At 47.0% G+C, this 24,029-nt stretch overlaps 1 protein-coding gene and 1 long non-coding RNA gene across 4 annotated transcripts in view; one reads left to right on the plus strand and one right to left on the minus strand.

Moving 5' to 3' along the window:
* Nucleotides 1-296: 296 nt before the first annotated feature.
* LOC147088309 (NACHT, LRR and PYD domains-containing protein 3-like) overlaps nt 297-24,029 on the plus strand; it is a 78,564-nt gene continuing 54,831 nt past the window's right edge. The window contains exons 1-4 of one of the 3 annotated variants that reach the window (XM_085977179.1): nt 297-515; nt 2,715-2,879; nt 16,940-17,035; nt 20,756-20,922. In XM_085977179.1, the coding sequence (XP_085833305.1) occupies nt 16,972-17,035; nt 20,756-20,922 (231 nt within the window). In that variant the 5' untranslated portion in view covers nt 297-515; nt 2,715-2,879; nt 16,940-16,971. The remainder of the gene's footprint in view (nt 516-2,714; nt 2,880-16,939; nt 17,036-20,755; nt 20,923-24,029) is intronic. The other 2 variants (XM_085977177.1, XM_085977178.1) reach the window with 2 other exon arrangements.
* Nucleotides 10,659-24,029, minus strand: part of LOC147088310 (uncharacterized) — an 89,951-nt gene continuing 76,580 nt past the window's right edge. Inside the window, exon 2 of the long non-coding RNA XR_015075304.1 lies at nt 10,659-11,055. This is a non-coding gene — a long non-coding RNA (uncharacterized LOC147088310). The remainder of the gene's footprint in view (nt 11,056-24,029) is intronic.

Raw genomic sequence — 24,029 nt, forward strand, 5'->3', positions numbered from 1 at the left:
GCGCAGTCTCGCGCTCCCTCTGACGCAGGCGCAGTGCCGCTCTGTCTCAGACGCAGGCGTAGTGCCGCTCTCTCTTTGACGCAGGCGCTGTCGCTCTCTCTGACGCAGGCGCAGTACCGCTCTCTCTCTCTCTCTCTCTCGCGCTCTCTCTGACGCAGGCGCAGTACCGCTCTCTCTCTGACGCAGGCGCAGTACCCCTCCCTCGCTCGCTCTCTCGCTCTCTGACGCAGGCGCAGTGCCGCTCTCTCTCTGACGCAGGCGCAGTACCTCTCCCTCTCTCTGACGCAGGCGCAGTGTTGCTCGCTGCCGTCATTCCGGGGATTGCCGGTCCGGCTCTGTTTGCCTCTGGTGCCGGGCCGGGTTGATCGATGAGTGAGGGTCAGAAACAGGGTCATTGCCCAGGTTACGGGTGCCGCGCTCTGTGACTGAGGGAACTCTGCTCCATTCAGCATTCGGCCCGACAGCGGCTGCTCAGCCCGGAGTTTGGATCACAGCGAGGGAGGGTCACCGCTCCGGTCAGTAACTCCGCTCAGAAAATGGCGCATTTCTGTCTACAGCAGTGAGAATGCGGAAGTCTCGGTTCTAATTTTTTATATCACACGGAGGGAGGGGATTCACAGGATCACAGCTCCGGTTAGTAACTCCCCGGGGAATGAGCTGGACCGGCTCACAATACAGGGGCTGGTCCGGGGGTGGAGGGCGCGGTGGATTCATTAGGTCCCGGGGAATGAGCTGAACCGGCTCACAATACAGGGGCTGGTCCGGGGGTGGAGGGTGCGGTGGGTCCATCAGGTCCCAGGACATGAGCTGAACTGGCTCACAATACAGGGGCTGGTCCGGGGGTGGAGGGCGCGGTGGGTTCATCAGGTCCCGGGGAATGAGTTGAACCGGCTCACAATACAGGGGCTGGTCCGGGGGTGGAGGGCGCGGTGGGTTCATCAGGTCCCGGGGAATGAGCTGAACCGACTCACAATACAGGGGCTGGTCCGGGGGTGGAGGGCGCGGTGGGTTCATCAGGTCCCGGGGAATGAGTTGAAGTGGCTCACAATACAGGGGCTGGTCCGGTGGTGGAGGGCGCGGTGGGTTCATCAGGTCCCGGGGAATGAGTTGAAGTGGCTCACAATACAGGGGCTGGTCCGGGGGTGGAGGGAGCGGTGGGTTCATCAGGTCCTGGGGAATGAGCTGAAGCGGCTCACAATACAGGGGCTGGTCTGGGGGTGGAGGGCGCGGTGGGTTCATCACAATTCACAATTCACAATTCAAATCGCTTTATTGGCATGATAAGTTACATCTTATGTTGCCAAAGCATCAAAATACATTTATGGTTTAGCACATAAACGCAGTTCTATTCATACAGTGTATAAACAGGTATATCCCTGAGTGTATAAATATACATTCGCATTGTTTATATATATTCTTTTCTTAGTTTACTGGTTGTCCCTCTGTTCATGGCAAGCTGTAACATAGTGTGCCGCCAGTGTTATACAGCTTCTCTCCTCTCCCAGTAGGAATGGGAGTTTTTGGTTGTCATTCAGATTTCTGAAATCAGGGCATATTTGTGAGAATTTTTGGTAGAAATTCTCCCTGATGCCCTGATATTTTCCACAAGCTGTGAGGAAGTGCATCTCTGTCTCCACCACTCCCTGACTGCAGTGAGAGCATATCCTGTCCTCTCTTGGCAGCCTGGTCTGCCTGTGTCTGCCTTTTTCGATCGCTAGGCTATGTTCGCTAAGTCTGTACCTTGTCAAGGTTCTTCTCAGTTTGTTATCCTTTACCATGGTCAGGTAATCAGCTATGTTGTATTGTCTGTTTAGGGCCAAGTAGCAATTGAGTTTGCTTTGGGTTTTTGTTGTTTCTGCCCAATACGTCAGATATTTTTCCTTTTGCTTAGCGACGATTGTGTTGGGTTGAATTCTTTGTGTTACCCTGTCACTGTCCTGGGGCTGGTTATTGTTAGTATTGTTAGTAGTTACTTCACTGAGTCCCAGGACTAGTTGACTGAGGGTATTCTTCTTTATGGTCAGCTCTTGGCATTTCAGGGCGTCGTAGTGATAGCATTGGGGATTGCTCATTTGTAGGTGATTCCAAAATTTGGTGGCTCTTTTTTGGATAGTGATTATTAATGGATATTGGCCTAGTTCCGCCCTGCATGCATTGTTTACTGTTTTCCTTTGAGTCCGGAGGATACTTTTACAGAATTCTGCATGTAGGATCTCAATTGGGTGTTTGTCCCATTTTGTAAATTCTTGTTGAGTTAGCGGTCCCCATACCTCACTGCCATAGAGTGCAATTGGTTCAATTACTGATTTGAAAATTTTGAGCCAAATGCTAATTGGGATTTCTATTTGGATTGATTTTTTGATGGCATAGAAAGCCCTTCTTCATCAGACCCCGGGGAATGAGCTGGACCGGCTCACAATACAGGGGCTGGTCCGGGGGCGGAGGGCGCGGTGGGTTCATCAGCAGTTTGGACAGGAAATGGCGCATTTCTGCCCAGAGCAGTGTAAATGGGGGAGTCTCAGGAGGGTGGAAATTTACTGTGAGGAAAATCTCCAAACTAAACACACAGCCCCGGAACTGGGGATCTGAGGAAAGGGACAAAATCAAACAAATACTCGACCTTGAAATTGAATTTTAATAAGCAGATTAAAAGTCTACATTACATTATTTCACGCTTTCAATATTGTTCTTATTTTCTGCTCTGCCGCAATTAGATCTCCCGGTGAATGATGGCGTGATTGAGGAAGGTGCTCAGCTCGAAGTAAACAGGGATTGTAGACTGAGGAACAACAGTAGGTGAACCAGCACAGGATTGTGAGCACCAACCAGAGAGAACTCTTCCGATTCAAAGAGCTTCCATCGGTGGACTGGGGCGAAAGGTAAGAGAGAGTCCCATTGACTCAGATACACTCTGGTCCTGGAGATGGACTGGGGAGAAAGGTCAGAGAGAGACCCATTGACTCAGATACACACTGGTCCTGGAGATGGACTGGGGAGAAAGGTCAGAGAGAGTCCCATTGACTCAGATACACACTGGTCCTGCAGACAGTACACACAGGTTACAAAATGAGGCAGGTCTTGGTGAGAATGAGAGTGGGAGTGTCTGACCACCGAGCACAATTATCCAGCATGAGGCCGTGCAATGGGATGTGAAGTGAGATCAGTTTCTGTCTCTAAACACACAGTCACAGTGAATCTTGTGTATGTTTTAAAGTAAAGGGGTTTGATCTAAGAGGTGACTCTGGAGCAGAGCCCAGCAGATGGACACGTGTCTGTTTGTTAGGTGGGGCTGAACACACACCGACACCTTCAGATCTCAGTGTTAAAATATTTCAGATCTGGTGACAAATCAAGGGGAAAGATTGAACAGTGAAACTAATTAAAATCAATTCATTGAACACGATTCAGAGACAAACCTATAGCCTGTGACCAGATATGGAGTATTGTCAGATAGTGAATGCTGAGCACAGCGTTATTATGTCAGAAGTAGGAGCAGAAGTCTGCTACACAGCCCCTAGAGCCTGTTCCACCATTCAATACGATCATGGCTGATCATCGACCTCAACTCCACTCTCCTGCCCGATCTCCATATCCCTGGATTCCCCTAGAGTCCAAAAATCTATCTATCTCAGCCTTGAATATACTCAAAGACTCAGCATTCACAGCCCTCTGGGGCAGAGATTTCCAAAGAGTCACAACCCTCCAAGTGAAGAAATTCCTCCTCACCTGAGTCTTAAATGACCGACCACTTATCCTGAGACTATGCCCCCTAGTTCTCGACACTCCAGCCAGGTGGAACAACCTCTCGGCATCTACCCTGTCAATCCCCTTCAGAATCTTATATGTTTCAATGAGATCACACCTCATTCTTCTAAACTCCAGAGAGTATAGGCCCATTCTACACAATCTCTCATGGGACAGTCCTCTCATCCCAGGAATCAATCTAGTGAACCTTCGTTGCACCGCCTCCAAGGCAAGTATATCCTTCCTTAGATAAGGAGGCCAAAACTGTGCACAGTACTCCAGGTGTGGTCTCACCAAGGCCCTGTACAATTGTAGCAAGACTTCCTTACTCTTATACTCCAGGCCCCTTGCAATAAAGGCCAACATGCCATTTCCCTTCCTCACTGCTTGCTGTACCTGCATGCTGGTTTTCTGTGTTTCTCGCATGAGGACACCCAAATCTCTGATCACCAACATTTGAAAGATTCTCACCATTTAAAAAGTGTTCTGTTTTTCTTCCTCACATTTCCCTACATTATACTGCATCTGCCACCTTACTGCCCACTCACTCAGTCTATCTATATCCCTTTGCAGACTCTGTGTTCCCCTCACAGCTTACTGTCCCACCTAGATTTGTATCATCAGCAAACTTGGATACATTTCACTCGGTCCCTTCATCGAGGTCATTAATATAGATTGTCAATAGCTGAGGCTCCAATACTGATCCTTGCGGCACCCCACTAGTTACAGCCTGCCAACCTGAAAAAGATCTGTTTATCCCGACTCTGTTTTCTGTCCGTTAACCAATCCTCTATCCATGCTGCTTTATTATCCCCAACCCCATGAGCCCTAATCTTGTGTAATAACCTTTTATGTGGCACCTTATCGAATGCCTTTTGGAAATCCAAATATACTACATCCACTGGTTCCCCTTTATCTACCCTGCTAGTTACATCCTCAAAAAACTCTAATTAATTTGTCATACATGATTTGCCTTTCATAAAACCATGTTGACTTTGCCTAATCATGTTATGATTTTTAAGTGCCCTGATACAACTTCCTTAACAATTGATTCCAGCATTTTCCGAATGACTGGCCTGTTGTTCTGTTTTCCCTCTCCCTCCTTTCTTGAATAGCGGTGTTACATTTGCGACCTTCCAATCCGCTGGGACCGTTCTAGAATCTAGGGAATTTTGGAAGATCAAAACCAATGCATCCACTATCTCTTCAGCCACCTCTTTTCGAACACTCGGATGTATGTCATTGGGTCCAGGGGATTTGTCGGCTTTTAGTCCCATTAGTTTCTCTAGTACTTTTTCTCGACTTGTATTAATGACCTTAAGTTCCTACCCTTGGTTCCCCACCATTTTTAGTCTGCTTTTTGTGTCTTCCACTGTGAAGACAGATACAAAATATTTGTTTAACGTTTCTGCCATTCCCTGATTCCCCATAATAATTTCTCCTGTCTCAGCCTCTAAGAGACCAATGTTTAGTTTTACTGCTCTCTTCCTTTTTACATACTTGTAGAAGCTCTTACAATCTGCTTTTATATTTCTTGCTAGTTTTCTCTCATTCTATTTTTCCCTTATCAATGTTTTGGTCAACCTTTGCTGGTTTTTGAATCTTCCCCCAGTCCTCGGGCTTACTATTATTCTTTGCAACATTATAAGCTTCTTCTTTCAATCTAATGCTATCCATAACTTCATTAGTTAGGGTGGGGGGCGGGGGGCTGGGCCAGTGAGGTGGCGGGGGCTGGGCCAGTGGGTGTGGGGGGGGCAGAGGCCTGGGCCAGTGGGGGAGAGTGGGGGCCTAGGCCAGTGAGGGGGCGGAGGCCTGGGAGAGTGGGGGCCTAGGCCAGTGAGGTGGCAGGGGGCTGGGCCAGTGTGTGTGGGGGGCGGAGGCCTGGGCCAGTGGGGGAGAGCGGGGGCCTGGGCCAGTGAGGTGGCGGGGGGCTGGGCCAGTGTGTGTGGGGGGCGGAGGCTTGGGGCGGTGCGGAGTGCTGGGCCGTAGGGGGCGGGTATCTGGGTCAGTGAGGTGGCGGGGGGCTGACCCAGTTTGGGGGAGGGGGTGCTGTGCCCGTGGGGGGACAGAGGAACAACATCACTTGAATTGTACAGGATCGGTCAGAAGGTAAGTTCCATGTTGCTGAGCCTCACTGCAAGTAAAATATGCATTGAATGAGGTGTTTGATAGAAACATAGAAGATAGGAGAAGGCCATTCGGCCCCTCGAGCCTGCTCCGCCGTTCAATTAGATCATGGCTGATCATCCAATTTCAGTACCCTGTCCCTGCCTTCTCCCCATATCCCTTGATCCCTTTAGCCTTAAGAAATATATCTAACTCCTTCTTGAATATATTTAATGAATTGGCCTCAACTGCCTTCTGTGGTAGAGAATTCCACAGGTTCACCACTCTCTGGGTGAAGAAATTCCTCCTCATCTCAGTCCTAAATGGCTTACCCCTTATCCTTAGACTGTGACCCCTGGTTCTGGACTCCCCGCCATCAGGAACATCCTTCCTGCATCTAGTCTGTCTAGTCTTGTTAGAATTTTATAAGTTTCGATGTGTCCTCCTTTGTGAAGACAGAACCAAAGTATGTATTTAATTGGTCTTCCATTTCTTTGTTCCCCATTATAAATGCATGAGGGAGAAAGGAATCTCAGGTTATGCTGATGGGGTTAGATGAAGAGTGCTGGCAGCAGTCTCGTGTGGACCATCAAGTGGCACAGACCACTTGGGCTGAATAGCTTGTTTCTCTGCTGTTAATTCCATGTAAAACAGGAGGTGATGATGCCGCATTTTCTGAGACAGTTTGGTATAAAGAGAACATCAGAAGCTTTGCTCTAATTCTGTAACCTGCAACAAGCAAACTCCTCTGGTGGAACTGGGAGACTCCAGTCGCCCAGCCAGAGCACGTGGAATATTCTGTAAAAGTGAAATGAGTTTAACTGTTTCTATAACATTGAATCACAAATAAGGTTTGTGTATTTCACAGAAGAGGGTTTGATCAGAGACTCGTCCCGTTTGCCACGTGGGTGAAGAGTCAGGCAGGTGCATCTCCATCTCCAGCCTCCCTTTCCTCAATGTTTTGCCGCCTCCCGAATTTCTGCCCATCTTTTTCACAGCCTCATGTTTGAATCTCTCCAATCAGGTTTCTGCTCCTGCCACAGCACTGAAATGGCAGCAACCAAAGTCCCAATCGACACATTCTGAGACTGTGACCATGGTAAACGATCCCTCCTCATTCTTCTCGACCTCTGCCGTCTTTGACACGGTCGAGCACGACATCCTCCAAGGCCTCTCCCCCGTTGTCCAGCTCAGTGGGACTGCCCTCACTTGGTTCCACTTTTACCTACCCAGTCGTAGCCAGAGAATCTCCATCAATGGCTTCTCTTCCCGCTCCCGCACTGTTAACACTGGAGTCCCCCATTGATCGCCCCTCGCCGCCTCCTGTTTCTCATCTCCGTGCTACCCCTTGGAGACAGCCGAATACAAGTGGTCAGCTTTCACATGTACCCTGACCCCACTCTGCTCCACATCTCCACCAGCTCTCTCGAACCCGCCACTGACTCTGCTTTCTCACGCTGCTTATCCGACATCCATCTGTGATTAGCTACACATTTCTCCAATTAAACATTGGTAAGACCCAAGACATGGTCTTTGGCCCCTGCCAGGAATTCTGTTCCCTCCTTGTACCCAATCAGTGTCTCAGATTTAAACATACCATTCGCACGTGATATCAAGAAATGGCTGCCTGCACTGGATACAGGAAAGGGTATGGGCCCCGACAACATCCCAGCTGTTGTGCTGAAGACTTGTGCTCCAGAACTAGCCGTGCCTCTAGCCAAGCTGTTCCAGTACAGCTACAACACTGGCATCTATCCGACAATGTGGAAAACTGCCCAGGTGTGCCCGGTCCACTAAAAGCAGGACAAATCCAACCTGGCCAATTACCGCCCCATCAGTCTACCCTCAATGATCAGCAAAGTGATGGAAGGTGTCGTCGACAGTGCTATCAAGCGGCACTTATTCACCAATAACCTGGTCAGTGATGCCCAGTTTGGGTTCCACCAGGACCACTCGGCTCCCGACCTCATTACAGCCTTGGTCCAAACATGGACAAAGGAGCTGAATTCCAGAGGTGAGGTGAGAGTGACTACCCTTGACATCAAGGCAACATTTGACCGAGTGTGGCATCAAGGAGCCCTAGTAAAACTGAAGACAATGGGAATTGGGGGGGTGAAACGCTCCACTGGCTGGAGTTATACCTAGCACAAAGGAAGATGGTTGTGGTTGAAGGGCAATCATCACAGCCCCAGGACATCGTGGCAGGAGTTCCTCAGGGCAGCGTCCAAGGCCCAACCATCTTCAGCTGCTTCACCAATGATCTTCCCTCCAACATAAGGTCAGAAATGGGGATGTTCGCTGATGACTGCAAAGTGTTCAGCGCCATTCACAACTCCTCAGATAATGAAGCAGTCCATGCCCGCATGCAACAAGACTTGGACGACGTTCAGGCTTGGGCTGATAGGTGGCAGGTAACATTCGCGCTACAGAAGTGCCAGGTAACGACTAACACAAACAAGCGAGAGTTGAACCACCTCCCCTGATATTCAATGGTATTACCATCGCTGAAACCCCCACTATCAACATCCTGGGGGGTCACCATTGACCAGAAAACTAACTGGACCAGCCACATAAAAACTATGGCAACAAGAGCAGGTCAGAAGCTAGGTATTATGTGGCGAGTGTCTCACCTCCTGACTCCCCAAAGCCTTTCCACCATCTACAAGGCACAAGTAAGGAGTGATGGAGTATTCTCCACTTGCCTGGATGAGTGCAGCTCCAACAACATTCAAGAAGCTCGACACCATCCAGGACAAAGCAGCCCGTTTGATTGGCACCCCATCCATCACCTTAAACATTCACTCCCTCCACCACCGGTGTACCGTGGCTGCAGTGTGTACCATCTACAAGATGCACTGCAGCAACTCGCCAAGGCTTCTTCGGCAGCACCTCCCAAACCTGCGACCTCTTCCACCTAGAAGGACAAGGGCAGCAGGTGCATGGGAACACCACCACCTCCAATTACCCTCCAAGTCACACATCATCCTGACTTAGAAATATATCGCCGATCCTTCATCGTTGCTGGGTCAAAATCCTGGAACTCCCCCCCCCCCCCCACCCCCCCACCCCCCGTGACAGCACTGTGGGAGTACCTTCACCACACGGACTTTAGAAGTTTAGAAGAATGAGAGGGGATCTCATTGAAACTTATAAAAGTCTAACAGGACTAGACAGACTAGATGCAGGAAGGATGTCCCCGATGGCGGGGGAGTCCAGAACCAGGGGTCACAGCCTAAGGATAATGGGTAAGCCATTTAGGGCTGAGATGAGAAATGTCTTCACTCAGCTGGTGTTGAATCTTGGAATAGCTGGGGTCCTAGCACCAATCCCTGCGGTACCCCACTAGTCACTGCCTGCCACTCGGAAAAAGACCTGTTTATACCAACTCTTTGCTTCCTGTCTGCCAGCCAGTTCTTTGTCCAAGTCAGTACCTTACCCCCAATGCCATGTGCTTTAACTTTGCACACCAATCTCTTATGCGGGACCTTATCGAAAGCCTTCTGAAAGTCCAAATACACCACATCCACTGGTTCTCCCTTCTCTATTCTACCAGTTACATCCTCAAAAATTTCCAGTAGATTAGTCAAGCATGATTTACCTCATAGAAGCAAGCCGGGTAGATGGAGTTAAGATACAGCTCAGTCATGATCGAATTGAATGGACGAACAAGCTGGAACGAATGAGTGGCCTACTCCTGTTCCTACGCCTCTATTTATAAAGCCAATGCTGCCATATACGTTTCAAAAGCCTTATCGTCCTGTCCTGTCACCGTCAAAGATGTCTGTATCTATACCTCCAAGTTTTTCTGTTCCTGCAATCCCTTACAATTAAAACCAACTGGTACAATTTAATCGCCTCATTCTTCCCTCCATAATGCAGCATTTCACACTTCTCTGCATTAAATTTCACCTGCCATGTGTCAGCCCATTTCACCAGTGTCTCCATTTCCTCCTGAAGTCTTCTGCTATCCACCTCACGGTTTACGACTTTTCTGAGATTCGTGTCATTGACAAACTTTTAAATTATGCCCCGTATACCTAAGTCCATGTCATTGAAATATATCAAAAAGAGCAGTGGTCCTAATCCCGCCCCCTGGGGACACTGTATACTTCCCTCCAGTGTGAACAATATCGGTTCACAACTACTGTCTGTTTTCTGTCCCTTCACCAATTTAGTATCCACGCTGCCACTGCTCCTTTAATATCATTGGCTTCAATTTTGTTAACCAGTCTATTATGAGGTACTTTATCAAAGGCCTTCTGAAAGTCCATATACAGAACATCAGCTGCACCACCTTCATCAACCCTCCTATTTCATCGATTCGTTCATTCAAGTCAGCCAGATTTGATTTGCCTTTTAAAACAAATCCATTTTGGCTGTCACTAGTTAACCCATGTTCTTCCAAGTGACAGTTAATTTTGTTTTGGAAATGTTGTCCCGAGGAGTTTGCTCAACACCGATGTTAAGCTGAGTCGCCTGTGGTTATTTGGTTCATCACTCTCTCCTTTTTTGAACAGTGAAGTAATGTTTGCAGCCCTCCAGTCCTCTGGCACCTTTCTCAGATCCAAGGATTGGAAGATTGTGGCAGAGCGGGTGACATTTCTATTTGAGCCTTATCAACCGTTTTAGTACATCGTCCTAATCGATTTATATCCTGTCCAATTTCTCTACCAGCTCCTCCTTTACTGTGCGATTGGCAGCATTCTCTGCTTTAGTGAATGCAGAGTGATGTAAGCCCCCAAAGTGTGGACTAAGTGATATGCAAAGTCGACAACACTGGCTTGTTGTAAGAAAGACAGACCCAATAATTGAAGTAAAAACGGTTTATTCAGGCCTGGGGAGCTGTGGCTCTTGCGTCCCAACACAAGGCTCCAACTCCACCGAACCTCTTGAGGTTCACACAGTTATACAAAAATTAAGGCCCTGCCCTAAAGGCAGGGATAAGCTTATTAGCATATACAGAATTATAGTTAAATTGTAATTATAAAACCGTGACATTCCATTCTTCCAGTCGCTTACAAATCTCACATTTCGTTATCAGTTGGTCCTGTTACTTTCTCATGACCCGGGGCCTCAACTTTATTACTTTACGATCGTCCATTTGCTGTTGTCAGATGGCTTGGTCTTTTTAAGTATTTCTCTAAGATAGTAGATCTTTCCAAAGCGGGCAATCCGCAGACTTTCTGTCTCTCTCTTGAATTATTTCTACAGAGCAAAAACACTTTAGTTAGTTTAAAGAATAGAACCCTGTTGAGCTTCACACTAACAAACCCTTAAGTGCAAAGGTGTCGACTCACGTGGCCGAACCCATATATCTCTCCCTCTTTCTAAGGGGTTGTTTTGACAGTTTTAATCTCTCAGCAGTTAACCCGTAGTCCTGTTTAAACCTTATCTGGGTTTATACAACTTTTACAGACTTCTATTGTTCAACTCGGAGCACGAATTAACCTATTCCCTCCATTTTGTATATTGGTGTTACAGATGAATCCTGGTTTGTTTTACCTTATTAAATCCAATTTTTAATATCTTACTTCACAGAGGCAAAGTGCTAATTTATTACCTCAGCTGTGTCCTCGGCTTCCACAAGATGATTGCCTTTTTGGTCGTTAATCGGCCCCACCTTTCCTTGGACTATTCTTTCATGCTTTATATGTTTATAAAAGGCGTTCGTGTTCCCTATTATGTTACCACTAATCATTTCTCATACATTGTGCTTGCCCCTCTGTTGCTGTTGTGTGTTTATTCCACTAGTGGCAGCTTTAGTGAAACAGCAACGTACTGAATTTTACAAAGTCTCAAACTGGTACTGAATTAACTGAATCGCTTTTACATTTCCACAGTGGGGAAAGGAAAGGCCGCTGATTGATAGTTTCAATGGCCGCACGTGCATGGGTACACACACAAATGGAGAATTATGATTGTAAAACAGCAGTCACATCCACCAGTTGTATATTCGTGGTGTTTTCTGAGATCCCAGATGTTCGATCCGTGTGTTAATGGAGACACGGAATGCAGGAGTTGATTTAACAAATGTTTACTGAACAAAGTCTGGAGGTGAACTAACTGCACAAGACGCTACACAGGCTTATATACCCGAGTGGTCACTACTGGTACAGTATACAGGGGCTTCAAAAACATAGTTCCTCTTAAAGGTGCATACACTACAATTCCTCCCCTTTTAGATAAATAGTACATAACATTTTAAGTAATCATTAAATAACATTTTTACAAGAACAATAATATACACATTTGCTGAAGTTAATCAATTACAAATTCAGTCTCTCTGGAGGCTTCCTGACTCGGTCCGGACAACGCCTCGGTGGTGTAGTAGGTTCTTTTGGCAAGGTCGATTCGGCTTCAATGCCAGTGTCGGGTTCATCTGGTTCCAGTATCACCGGATCAGAGGTAGATACTATGGGTATCTCTGCTTCATCATTAGGCGTATAGAGTTGTGGTGTCGGTTGTCCCTTTTCGGATGACTATGATCTGGTCAGCATGGCGCTTTATTATGCTTTCTCCAATATCCACGGTATACATCAGCGGTCCTAGTTGTGTGCAAATAGTTCCAAGCTGCCATTTCTCAGTACGGTAGTCCCGGGCCAAAACTGGTTGACCTATCTGGAAGGTTCTAGTTGGCCTTTCATTCATGCTTTGAAATTGCTGGTTCTCTACGTCCCTTCTGATGTTTGGCTTGACCAAATCCAGCCGGCATCTTAGGCTTCTATTGAAAAACATCATGGCGGGGGTTTGGTTTGTAACCACGTGTTGCATTCCTGTACGCAAACAAGAAGTTATCTACCTTATGTTGTAGATTTATGTCTTCATTACCCATGGCCTTTATGGCCTTCTTGATGGTCTGGACAAACCTTTCAGCCAATCCATTGGTGGCGGGATGGTATGGGGCGGACGTGTAGTGCTTAACCCCATTGTTTTTTAAGAACTTCCTGAATTCTTCGGATACAAATTGCGGTCCATTATCAGAACAGATCTGTTCAGGCAGCCCATTCCTGGCGAATATGGTCCTTAATGCTGTGATGGTTTTTTCCGTGGTGGTGGAGGACATCTTTATTACCTCCGGCCACTTGGAGTGTGCATCCACCGCGATTAAGAACATTGAGTCCATAAATGGACCAGCAAAGTCGATATGTACCCTTTGCCATGGAGATGAGGGCCACTCCCATGGATGTAGAGGGGCTTGTGGTGGGGCGTTTTGGACCTTCTGGCATCCTAGACAGCTCTTGGTCATTTCTTTGATGTCTCCATCGATACCTGACCACCACACAAACGCTCTGGCTAAGTTCTTCATTTTCACTCCAGCCAGATGCCCCTCGTGAAGCTCCTTTAGCACTTTATCCTTGAGTTTGGGTGGAACCACCACTCTGGATCCACACATCAAGGTTCCTCGGCACACTGACAGCTGTTCTCTTCTTTGCGAGAATGCTGGCAACAGTGGTTCGCCATGTGCTGGCCATCCCTTCACCGTTAAATCGTAGACTCGTGAGAGAGTCGGGTCATTTTGCGTTTCCTTTTCAATGGTAGAATTTGTCACCGGTAGACATTCCACTATGGTCAAGTGGAACATCTCCACTGGGTCCACTGTAGGCGCCTCTTCCACCGTTGGCAACGGTAGGCGTGATAACCCGTCAGCATTCCCATGCTGTTTTGTTCCTTTGTATTCTATGTCATATTGGTGTGCCCCTAGGAAAAGGGACCACCTCTGTAGCCTTTGCGCTGTCATAATGGGAACACCCTTTTTAGGGTTGAATATGGAGACGAGGTGTTGATGGTCAGTCAACAAGGTAAATTTTTGTCCGTGTAGGTAATGGTTGAATTTCTTCACCCCCCGCACCAGGCTGAGTGCCTCCCTGTCGATCTGGGCATAGTTACGCTCAGCTGAGTTCAATGAACGTGACGCAAAAGCTATCGGCCGCTCCGAGCCATCAGGGAATTTATGCGATAATACTGCTCCCACGCCGTAAGGGGATGCATCGCACACCAATCTGATTGGCAGTGATGGGTTGTAATGAGCCAACACTTCCCTGGACGTGATCAAGCCTTTGCATTTATGGAAGGCACGTTTACAGTCTTCACTCCATTTCCAAACTACTCCCGTTTGTAGCAGTGCGTTAAGAGGGTGCAGAACCATCGACAAGTTTGGTAAAAATTTATGATAGTAATTTACTAATCCCAGGAACGACCTTAATTGTGAGACATTTTCAGGCGCTGGGGCCTTTACGACCGCTTCAATTTTTTCAGGTGACTTATGCAACCCTTCTTCGTTAATGACATGGCCACAATATGATATTTGTTTCTGGAAAAATTCGCACTTGGGGCGATTTGCTCGTAGGCCCCGTTCTCTCAGCCTCGTGAGCACCTGCTCCAAGTTGGCAAGTTGCTCGTTGTCGTTTTCTCCTGTTACAACGATGTCGTCTCGGTAGCATTGAGTCCCCGGAATCCCTTGCAGGACTTGCTCCATAGCTCTTTGCCAGATAGCCGGAGCTGATGCCACTCCGAAAACCAGCCGATTGTACTGGTACAGGCCTTTGTGTGTGTTTATCGTGAGATACTTTTTAGAGGCCTCCTCAACCTCCATCTGTAGATATGCCTGTGCTAAGTCAATTTTGTGAAACGTTTCCCTCCGGATAGTGAGGCGAAAATATCTTCTTTCCTCGGAAGAGGATACTGTACCGTGTGAAGAACCGGGTTTACAGTCACCTTGAAGTCCCCACAGATGCGAACTTTTCTCTGTTCTTCAGATTTATCATTATTCAATGTTTTCTTCATGACCGGGACGATGGGTGTTGCCCACTCGCTCCAATCTACCTTGGATAACACGCCTGCTTTTTCCAAATTCTCCAGCTCTGCCTCGACGGCTGGACGAATTGCGTATGGCACCGGCCTTGCCTTAAACTTGGGAATTGCCGCATCTTCCACTTTTATTGAGGCGGTGGCGCCTTTCAGGGTTCCTAGTTCCTGTTGAAACACTTCTTTGGCGTTAGCTAAGATTTCTTTTAATCGTCCAGGTATGACGTCATCATCGTTTTTTTTCTTACTGGTAACCGTCAGTGCCTGAATGGAGTGCCAGTCTAAACGTATCTTTCTGATCCATTCACGTCCCAACAACGGTGGACCACCATCTTGCAGAACGTATAAATACAACTTCTGTATTTCCTTGCCGTTGTATACAACAGGCACCCTTATTTTCCCCCTGGGGTATACTTTCTGCCCCGTATATGTCTTCAAGACAATGGATGTGTCTTTCAAAGGTATATGCGGAAATAGCCGCTCGTAATCCCGTCGACTCATGACGGCCAGAGCTGATCCTGCATCTAGCTCCATTTTGACTGGGGACCCCGCTATCGTGAGGGTAACCCAAATGGTCTGGTAATCTTCTTTGGCAATTACATTATGTAATTTGAGACAGCTTAGTCTCTTGTTTCCGGAGTCGCTATCGCTCTTCTGGTCTTCGGAGCTACTGTCCGTCATCATTTGTACCTTTCTGTACTTTTCCTTATTGACCTTTTTACTGTCAGCGGATTCTTTCCAGATCTGCATACACGTGTCCCATCTTTCTGCATTGCCTGCATGATTTGTCCTTGAACCAGCAGTCCTTCTGGTCATGGGTGGATCTGCCGCAGCGATAACATCTCTCGAAACCCCGTGTCATTTCATGGGTGCCGAAGTCCTGTGGCTTTTGCTGTATCTCTGCAGCTCCTCTTGCTGCTGCTTCGTATGGTACAGCCACACTGAAAGCCTTGTCCAGTGTCAAATCTTTCTCAGAAAGTAGTCTTTTCTGTGTTCCTTTGCTTAGGAGACCGCAGACGAATTTGTCTCGTAGAGAATCTACCAGTCCTGCCCTGAATTGGCAGTGCTTTGACAGCTTTCGTAATTCGGTGAGGTAATCAGCGTTACTTTCATTCTTGTGCTGATTCCTCCTGAAGAATTTGAATCGTTCCACTATCAGCAGCGGTGTTGGGTTTAAGTGCTCCTGTAAGGTATCAACAATCTCCTTAAAATTCTTGTCCATCGGTTTGGCTGGAGTGATCAAGTTTCGCAACAGCCCGTATGTCCTTGCGCCCATCAGATTTAGAAGTACCGATGCCTTTTTATCATCCGCTACTTCATTCGCCTTGCAATATACCTCCACTCTTTCCACATATGTGGTCCAATCTTCTATATCACTATTGAAAGCAGTAATATTGTCAGTCTTCGGCATCTTGAAAATCAAAAATGGCGCTTCCCGCGCTTTTCCTCCGTCCCCGATGGATCAAAATGGCGCCTCCCGCGCTTTTCTTTCTTCCCCGCCGAGTTAAGATGGCGTTTCCCGCCGCTGCTGCCAACGCTGTTCTCCGCGGTTCCCGTTGCGACCTGCAGTTTTTCGCGGTATTTCTTTTTTTTTTATATATCGCTTCAATAGTTTCTCCGTTACTTGGAGAACCGTTCCCGTCGTGGAGCGGACCCTCTGGGACTTTCCCCTCCCTCTGCTCGGTCCGAACACCGACCTGCTTTGCAGCACCGGACGCGCCCTGAGTGCTCCACCCTCTCTCTTTGCTTCTGCTTCCCGACTCGCTGCCCGGCCCCGTTGCAGAGCCTCCCGATCGAGCTCTAGCCCGCCGCAGCCCAGGAAGGATCAGTGCACTACCTGCCACCAGCCCGTTTAGCTGGTGAAACCACAGTTTTTGTTTTTTTTCTGGCTTCGACCTTCGTCTGAGGAATCGATCCCCTTGAGGTGCTGCCGAATTGCAGGTAAGTTCGTTTCTAACTCGTCGCCACTGTTAGATCCGTGTGTTAATGGAGACACGGAATGCAGGAGTTGATTTAACAAGTGTTTACTGAACAAAGTCTGGAGGTGAACTAACTACAGAAGACGCTACACAGGCTTATATACCCGAGTGGTCACTACTGGTACTACAGTATACAGGGGCTTCAAAAACATAGTTCCTCTTAAAGGTACATACGCTACACCAGAGCTACCAGCTGCTGTACTGTTGAGGGAGGAGGGCCTTGATATCATGTTAACAAGGCAACATTCTCTTTCTCATTTTAATATTTCCGTCTAACCCACCCATTAATATTATATTTGTTACAGAGCATCAGAGCCTGGGAACGCTTGTCACCGCCATGGCTGAATGTCCAAACAGGGGAGAAGATCCAACATCTGCAACAAGAATAAGAATGGACACAGGTAGGTTCACCTTATACTTCAAATACAATGTCTCTCCCGACAAAAGGTCCAGAACTAGTTGAAGAACCTGCAGCTCTCTCAGGTCGAGGGAACAGGACAGGGGCTGAGTACAAAGAGGGAAATGAGTGACCATCTAGAGGGACACTGCAGTCTTGGGTGGAGGCAGTCTCTGAGTACTGAAACTCTCCAATGGATGCCTGGTATTGGGGACTGTAAGGTGGATCGAGACTGTGATCAGAGGAGCAAACAGTGTGACTCCAGAGAGCAGGAGGCCACCCAGCGGGGCAGAGTGAGAGGTAGGTGGGGCACAGGAATAGGAGAGCGGTACTGGTGGCAGATTGTATAGTCAGGGGAATAAACACCCTCATCTGCGGCCCTGAGCATGTCCCGAATGGTTAGTTGCCTTCCTGGTGCCAGAGGGAATAACATCCTGGAACGGGTGGGGCCACCTCTGGGAAGGAAAGGAGAGCAGAAAAGAGCCATGTTCGGAACCCGTAACACGGATAGAAATACATTTATAGAGGGACTATTGAGACTGAGGTACTAAACTAAGAAACCAGGCCTCAAGCTGTTGAGCTCCGGATTGTTTTGCACTGGGCTGCTTAAGGCGGGAAATATGAGGCTGGTCAATGTGCGGCTGCAGGGCTGGAGCAGGAGGGAAGTGTTCACGTTCTTGGGGCGTTAGTGAGTTCCGATGTAAGGGAAGCGACGAGCGCCATCTGTACCGACCAACAATAACGGTTTTACAGAAAAGGTGAATGAAGCAGTGGGAGGATATCGGGATGTGACTGGAGATTGGGAAATATCCGGATCGGAGACAGAGCGGAATTAGTAAAAATGTGGGAGCTGAAACAGAAGATTTAAGAAATAGTGAAAAAGGTATTAGCAAGAAAAAGGAAGGAGGATTTGAAATCGCGAGAAACAAATTCACTTGGTTTTTAAAAAAAAAAAAGAAACTGGGACAAGTCAGCATTTCAAGTGTTGGAGCTAGTATTGAGTGTTGTGTGTGAGTGTACAAATCATTCCAAACATTCAGAAACATGAGAGATGTGATCAGGTATCTATAAGACAGGGTCTTGGTTTTCACAGGACTCAGAGGGAGATGTTCCTGGTGATAACAGTTTGAGGGAAGAGTGAAAGTTTGTGACTGCCAGTATTAATAAAGCATTCGATGACAGCATAGAACAACAACATGGACACACTTACGTTTATATAGCACCTTTAAAGTAGTAAAACGTCTCAAGGTGCTTCACAGGAGTGTTAGCAATCAAAGTTTGACACCGAGTCACATAAGGTGATATTAGGACAGGTGAGCAAAAGCTTGCTCAAAGAGGTAAAGTTTAAGGAACGTCTGAAAGGAGGAGAGTGAGAGAGAGGCGGAGGCGTTTAGAAGGTAAGGGTGTTCCAGGGAGCAATGCTAAGATGGAATCCATATGTACACAGTTCAGCAATAGGAAGGGAGTTAGCACAATTCTCAGTGGGTTTTACAGGTCAGCGAGCAGTGGAGGTGAGGGAGAGGGGTGGCTGGGGAAACTAGTTGTGAAGAATGCAATTTTGGGGAGATACAAAATATTTCCTTAACTTTCTAAAAATGATGGTGGAAGTGAAGATTTGATGGACTAGAGGAGAATGTGGGTCCACAGTTAGAGATCACTGTAGGGAAGGATTTGGATCTGAGTAAAATAGCCAAGGTGGAGAAGTCACTGGGCTCAGAAATAATGCACCCCAGACTGTTAGAGGAAGTCAGAGAGGCGATAGGAGGGACTGCCCCCAGCATTTCAACCCACGTTTAATATCAAAAATATGCTGGTGTACTGAAGAAGCCCAAGTGATGATTCTGTGGATTAACCTGGTAACCAGAGACCATTGTGTAGAAACTCCACCAAATCTGTTAATCCAGGTCGAATTAGTGAGCATTTAGCGAGAAAGAGTATGATGAGGGGAGGCTGGAACGGATTGGATGTAGAAAAGTCGTATATGACAATTTTACGAACAATGACGGACAGGTAAAGATCCTTTGGTCCATCCAGACTCTCCCAGGCAATTGCGATGCTTTGCCATACTTTGTTCTAGCCATTCCAAACCAAACCATGGGTGAGGTGAAAAAAAACAGGTTAAAAAACAGGTAAAAACACAGGCCAATTTGGGGGATTAAAATAGGGGAAATTCCTCTCTGACCCTCTAGGCAATTGAAACTAGTCCAGCAGATCAGTCTTACACTGAATTCCTGGAAGTGTCTTCCTGTTGTAAGAGGTGATGTCCACACCAAACAGGAACAGGTCCAGCTCTCGCCTGAAGGAATTCACCGAGTCACTGTCCACCGCCAGAGAAGGTATCCTGTTCCAGAGGTCGACTATTCTCTGGGAAAAGAACCACCTCCTGACACCTAACTTAAATCTGGCCTTGCACAACTTAAAATGGTGACCCCTGGCCCTCCGTAAGCTATGTAATTGGAACAAAGTGTCAAATGGAACACAATCGATTCCTCCATCATCTTATAAACCTCAATCAGATCACCACTAAGTCTTTGCTTCTCTAAAGTGTAGAGTCCAAACTCTTAGCCTATCTTGATAACTAAGTTGCTTTATACAGGAAACTTTGTGCTATCTGGCACCCATGGGACCGAGCTACTGCCGTTTTTTTAAAAGCTCCGCATAGACCAGCGTCAATGTTATCAGATAGTAGCTTTTCATCGCAGTATCTGACCACAAACACTGTTGCTCAACAACAGCTTGTAAACACTCGGCCCGTGCCTTGGAAGCGTCTCTGAAGCTGTTGCTAAGATACAGAGACGCTTTCTAGAGCCTTCTGTATCTGACCACAAACACTGTTGCTCAGCAACAGCTTGTAAACACTCGGCCCGTGGCTTGGAAGCGTCTCTGAAGCTGTTGCTAAGATACAGAGACGCTTTCTAGAGCCTGCCGTGTCTGACCACAAACACTGTTGCTCAGCAACAGCTTGTAAACACTCGGCCCAGTAGCTTGGAAGCGTCTCTGCAGCTGTTGCTAAGCGACAAAGACGCTTTCCAGAGCCTGCCTGTGAAAAGAATGCTAGGAGGAAAAAAACCACCTAACCAAAACGGCTGCTGATTTCTGCTGTTAGATCAAAGTTGCCGGACATTCAACTTCCGGATAGCACAAAGTTTCCTGTACTGGGAATTAGTCTAATGTCCCTCCTCTGCAACAGTTTAAAAGCCTCAATCTCACCCACCATGTGAAGAGACCAAAACTGGACACAGTATTGCAAGTGAGGCCTTTACCAAGGTCTTGTACTAAGAGAAAATATGTTGTCTTATACCCAACTGTCCTATGAATGCACCCTAATACCCCCTTTGTTCTAACTATCGCTTCACGGCATTGCTCCTGTACTTTTAGAGATGTATGTACTAGAATGCCCGGATCTTCCTTTCTCCCCCTTATTTAATGTCATGAAGGGTGTATGAATGTTGAGCACTCGCCCTGCCCACAGGCATAACATGGCACTGATCCAAGCTAAACATCATTTGCCAGTCATGTGCCCAATCTCCCAACACAGATGCAGTTTTGTTGAGATGTGACTATACAGGGTTTTGGAATGTTGCCCATGCGGTGTGAATGTGTTATCAGAAGGTGATCGATAATGTGGCTCACAGGAAGCTGTAGCCGTTTGGTATACGATGAAATGTAGCCGCCTGGGTCGAAAGTGGATAATGTGTTTAGTTTTCTCCATTTGTGTTCACAGATCCGGACTCTACAATCACTGAGTTCTTGACAAAATGCGACGATTACCAGCTGTTCCAGTTCACGAAATTCTACCGGGACAGACTGGAACAGGCGATTGAAGGAGGGGTGGACGGAGTCAGCTCGTTGTTAACATTTGAGTGGCATTTCAGTGGACAAGAACATCGGGTAAGTGGGAGGCACACAGAATGAGTTTGGAATATTTAAACATCACAGAACTGACAGGATATCAGAACTTAGAATCACAGAATGTTACATAAGAGAAACATGTCAAATAGGAAAGAAATGGATAAAACGGAAAATATTTATAAGTCCCAGAAATTCGGGTCTCCACGGGTGACTACGCACGGGGTATTCACCCGTAGGCCCAATGGAAGTGCCGGTTTCCTGCATGCACGGGAAACCGGCACTTCTGTTCCCCTGAAAGATGGGGTTAAGAGGTCGAACACGTGCGCAGGAGAGGCTGTGCGTGCGCATCGAACTTGTGTTCTTTTTGCAGGTTTTCCCGGGAGGGTAAGTCTCCAGACGTTACACATTTAAAAAGCAGGCGTAAGGCCTGTTTCTTTTTACAAGGTAAGTGGTGAATTAATTAAAATTAAAACATTTTTTCCACAGGTTTATTATTTTTAAATACTTTAAAGCAAGGTAAGTTTATTTTTAGCCCCGTTAGAAAATAAAATTATTTTTTCAAATTTAAATTATTGTATAAAAGTTATTTCATGTAATTTATAGTTTATTTAAAAAATGTGATTTTTTAAAAATTTATTTGAAGATTTAGTGATGTTTTGGGGCCCGTAGTATTTATAAGTTTTGACAGCTCTTCCTGTCAAACTTATGAATGATGCATACCCTGCTCCCCATGGCCCACGTGATCCCAGGGGACGCATCGAACTAACTGCGCCCCTGGGATACGCAAGCACTGCGTGCCGGCAGTTGGAGGAGGCCCAGGATCGGAATCTCACGCGGGCCCACAGCTCAACGGTCGGCGCGCTAGGTAAGTGCAGGTCGGGGGCGTGCACCCGCGGGAAGCCCCCGACCCGAATTTCTGGGCCATCGTGAATCTGAAACGATACGAAGAGGTGAAAATACCCAGCGGATCCATCCCTATCTGTACAAGGGACAGGGGAACGGTTTGGGTATAACTGTTTGTGGACTGAAAACAAAGGGAAACCGTTTTAGTGGGACTGGGAAAAGGAGAGACCAGAGGCAACAGACAGCAGTATTTTGCTATCGTGTTAGAGGGAAGGTCATGAGTTTACTGACTTGGAAACGACTTAACGTAAATTAAGGAACTGGGAGATGACAAAAATCACCTGTAGAGTAAATGAGAGGTATTTCAAGAACAAAAACAAAATGGTAAAATGTAGAGACCCGAACAAGAAATCTAACGCCCAAAAAATGGGAATTGAAAACCCAAGGCAGTGCAGGTTTTTCCTCCCCCTGCATCACCAGGAGTCAATTCCAACTTCGGCAAGAGACTCAATACGAGCGCTAGAACCTGTCGTGGAGCGTCACTCCCCGGGACAGCACTTCAGGAAATTACAGCAAGCAGCCTGTAATGTTCTATCAATTACCTGTAATGAAACAGAACTAAATGGAAATTATAATCGGGCAGGGTGTATAATGGACGGTTGATCTGCTACCACATTTCCAAGTTAATAATCTGGGAAACTTACTCTCATCCCAACCTCCTGCTCACTACCCATTACTGTTAATATCCCACCTAGTCTAATCCCAACCTCCTGCTCACTACGCATTACTGTTAATATCCCACCTAGTCTAATCCCAATCTCCTGCTCACTGCCCATTACTGTTAATATCCCACCTAGTCTAATCCCAACCTCTTGCTCACTACCCATTACTGTTAATATCCCACCTAGTCTAATCCGAACCTCCTGCTCACTACCCATTACTGTTAATATCCCACCTAGTCTAATCCCAACCTCCTGCTCACTACCCATTACCGTTAATATCCCACCTAGTCTAATCCCAACCGCCTGCTCACTATCCATTACCGTTAATATCCCACCTAGTCTAATCCCAGCATCCTGCTCACTACCCATTACTGTTAATATCCCACCTAGTCTAATCCCAACCTCCTGCTCACTACCCATTACTGTTAATATCCCACCTAGTCTAATCCCAACCGCCTGCTCACTATCCATTACCGTTAATATCCCACCTAGTCTAATCCCAACCTCCTGCTCACTACCCATTACCGTTAATATCCCACCTAGTCTAATCCCAACCGCCTGCTCACTATCCATTACCGTTAATATCCCACCTAGTCTAATCCCAACCTCCTGCTCACTGCCCATTACTGTTAATATCCCACCTAGTCTAATCCCAACCTCCTGCTCACTACCCATTCCTGTTAATATCCCACCGAGTCTAATCCCAACCTCCTGCTCACTACCCATTACCGTTAATATCCCACCGAGTCTAATCCCAACCTCCTGCTCACTGCCCATTACTGTTAATATCCCACCTAGTCTAATCCCAACCTCCTGCTCACTACCCATTACTGTTAATATCCCACCTAGTCTAATCCCAACCTCCTGCTCACTACCCATTACTGTTAATATCCCACCTAGTCTAATCCCAACCTCCTGCTCACTACCCATTACTGTTAATATCCCACCTAGTCTAATCCCAACCTCCTGCTCACTACCCATTACTGTTAATATCCCACCTAGTCTAATCCCAACCTCCTGCTCACTGCCCATTACTGTTAATATCCCACCTAGTCTAATCCGAACCTCCTGCTCACTGCCCATTACTGTTAATATCCCACCTAGTCTAATCCGAACCTCCTGCTCACTGCCCATTACTGTTAATATCCCACCTAGTCTAATCCCAACCTCCTGCTCACTACCCATTACCGTTAATATCCCACCGAGTCTAATCCCAGCATCCTGCTCACTACCCATTACTGTTAATATCCCACCTAGTCTAATTCCAACCTCCTGCTCACTACCCATTACCGTTAATATCCCACCTAGTCTAATCCCAACCTCCTGCTCACTACCCATTACCGTTAATATCCCACCTAGTCTAATCCCAACCTCCTGCTCACTACCCATTACTGTTAATATCCCACCGAGTCTAATCCCAACCTCCTGCTCACTACCCATTACCGTTAATATCCCACCAAGTCTAATCCCAACCTCCTGCTCACTACCCATTACCGTTAATATCCCACCTAGTCTAATCCCAACCTCCTGCTGACCGCATAATGTTTAGAATTGCAATTAGTCCAGGTGTATTCTTCTGTT

Source organism: Somniosus microcephalus, unplaced genomic scaffold (genome assembly GCF_052327205.1).
Source record: "Somniosus microcephalus isolate GS21.2 unplaced genomic scaffold, FLI_Smic_1.0 unresolved_chr4, whole genome shotgun sequence".
Lineage (NCBI taxonomy): Eukaryota > Metazoa > Chordata > Chondrichthyes > Squaliformes > Somniosidae > Somniosus > Somniosus microcephalus.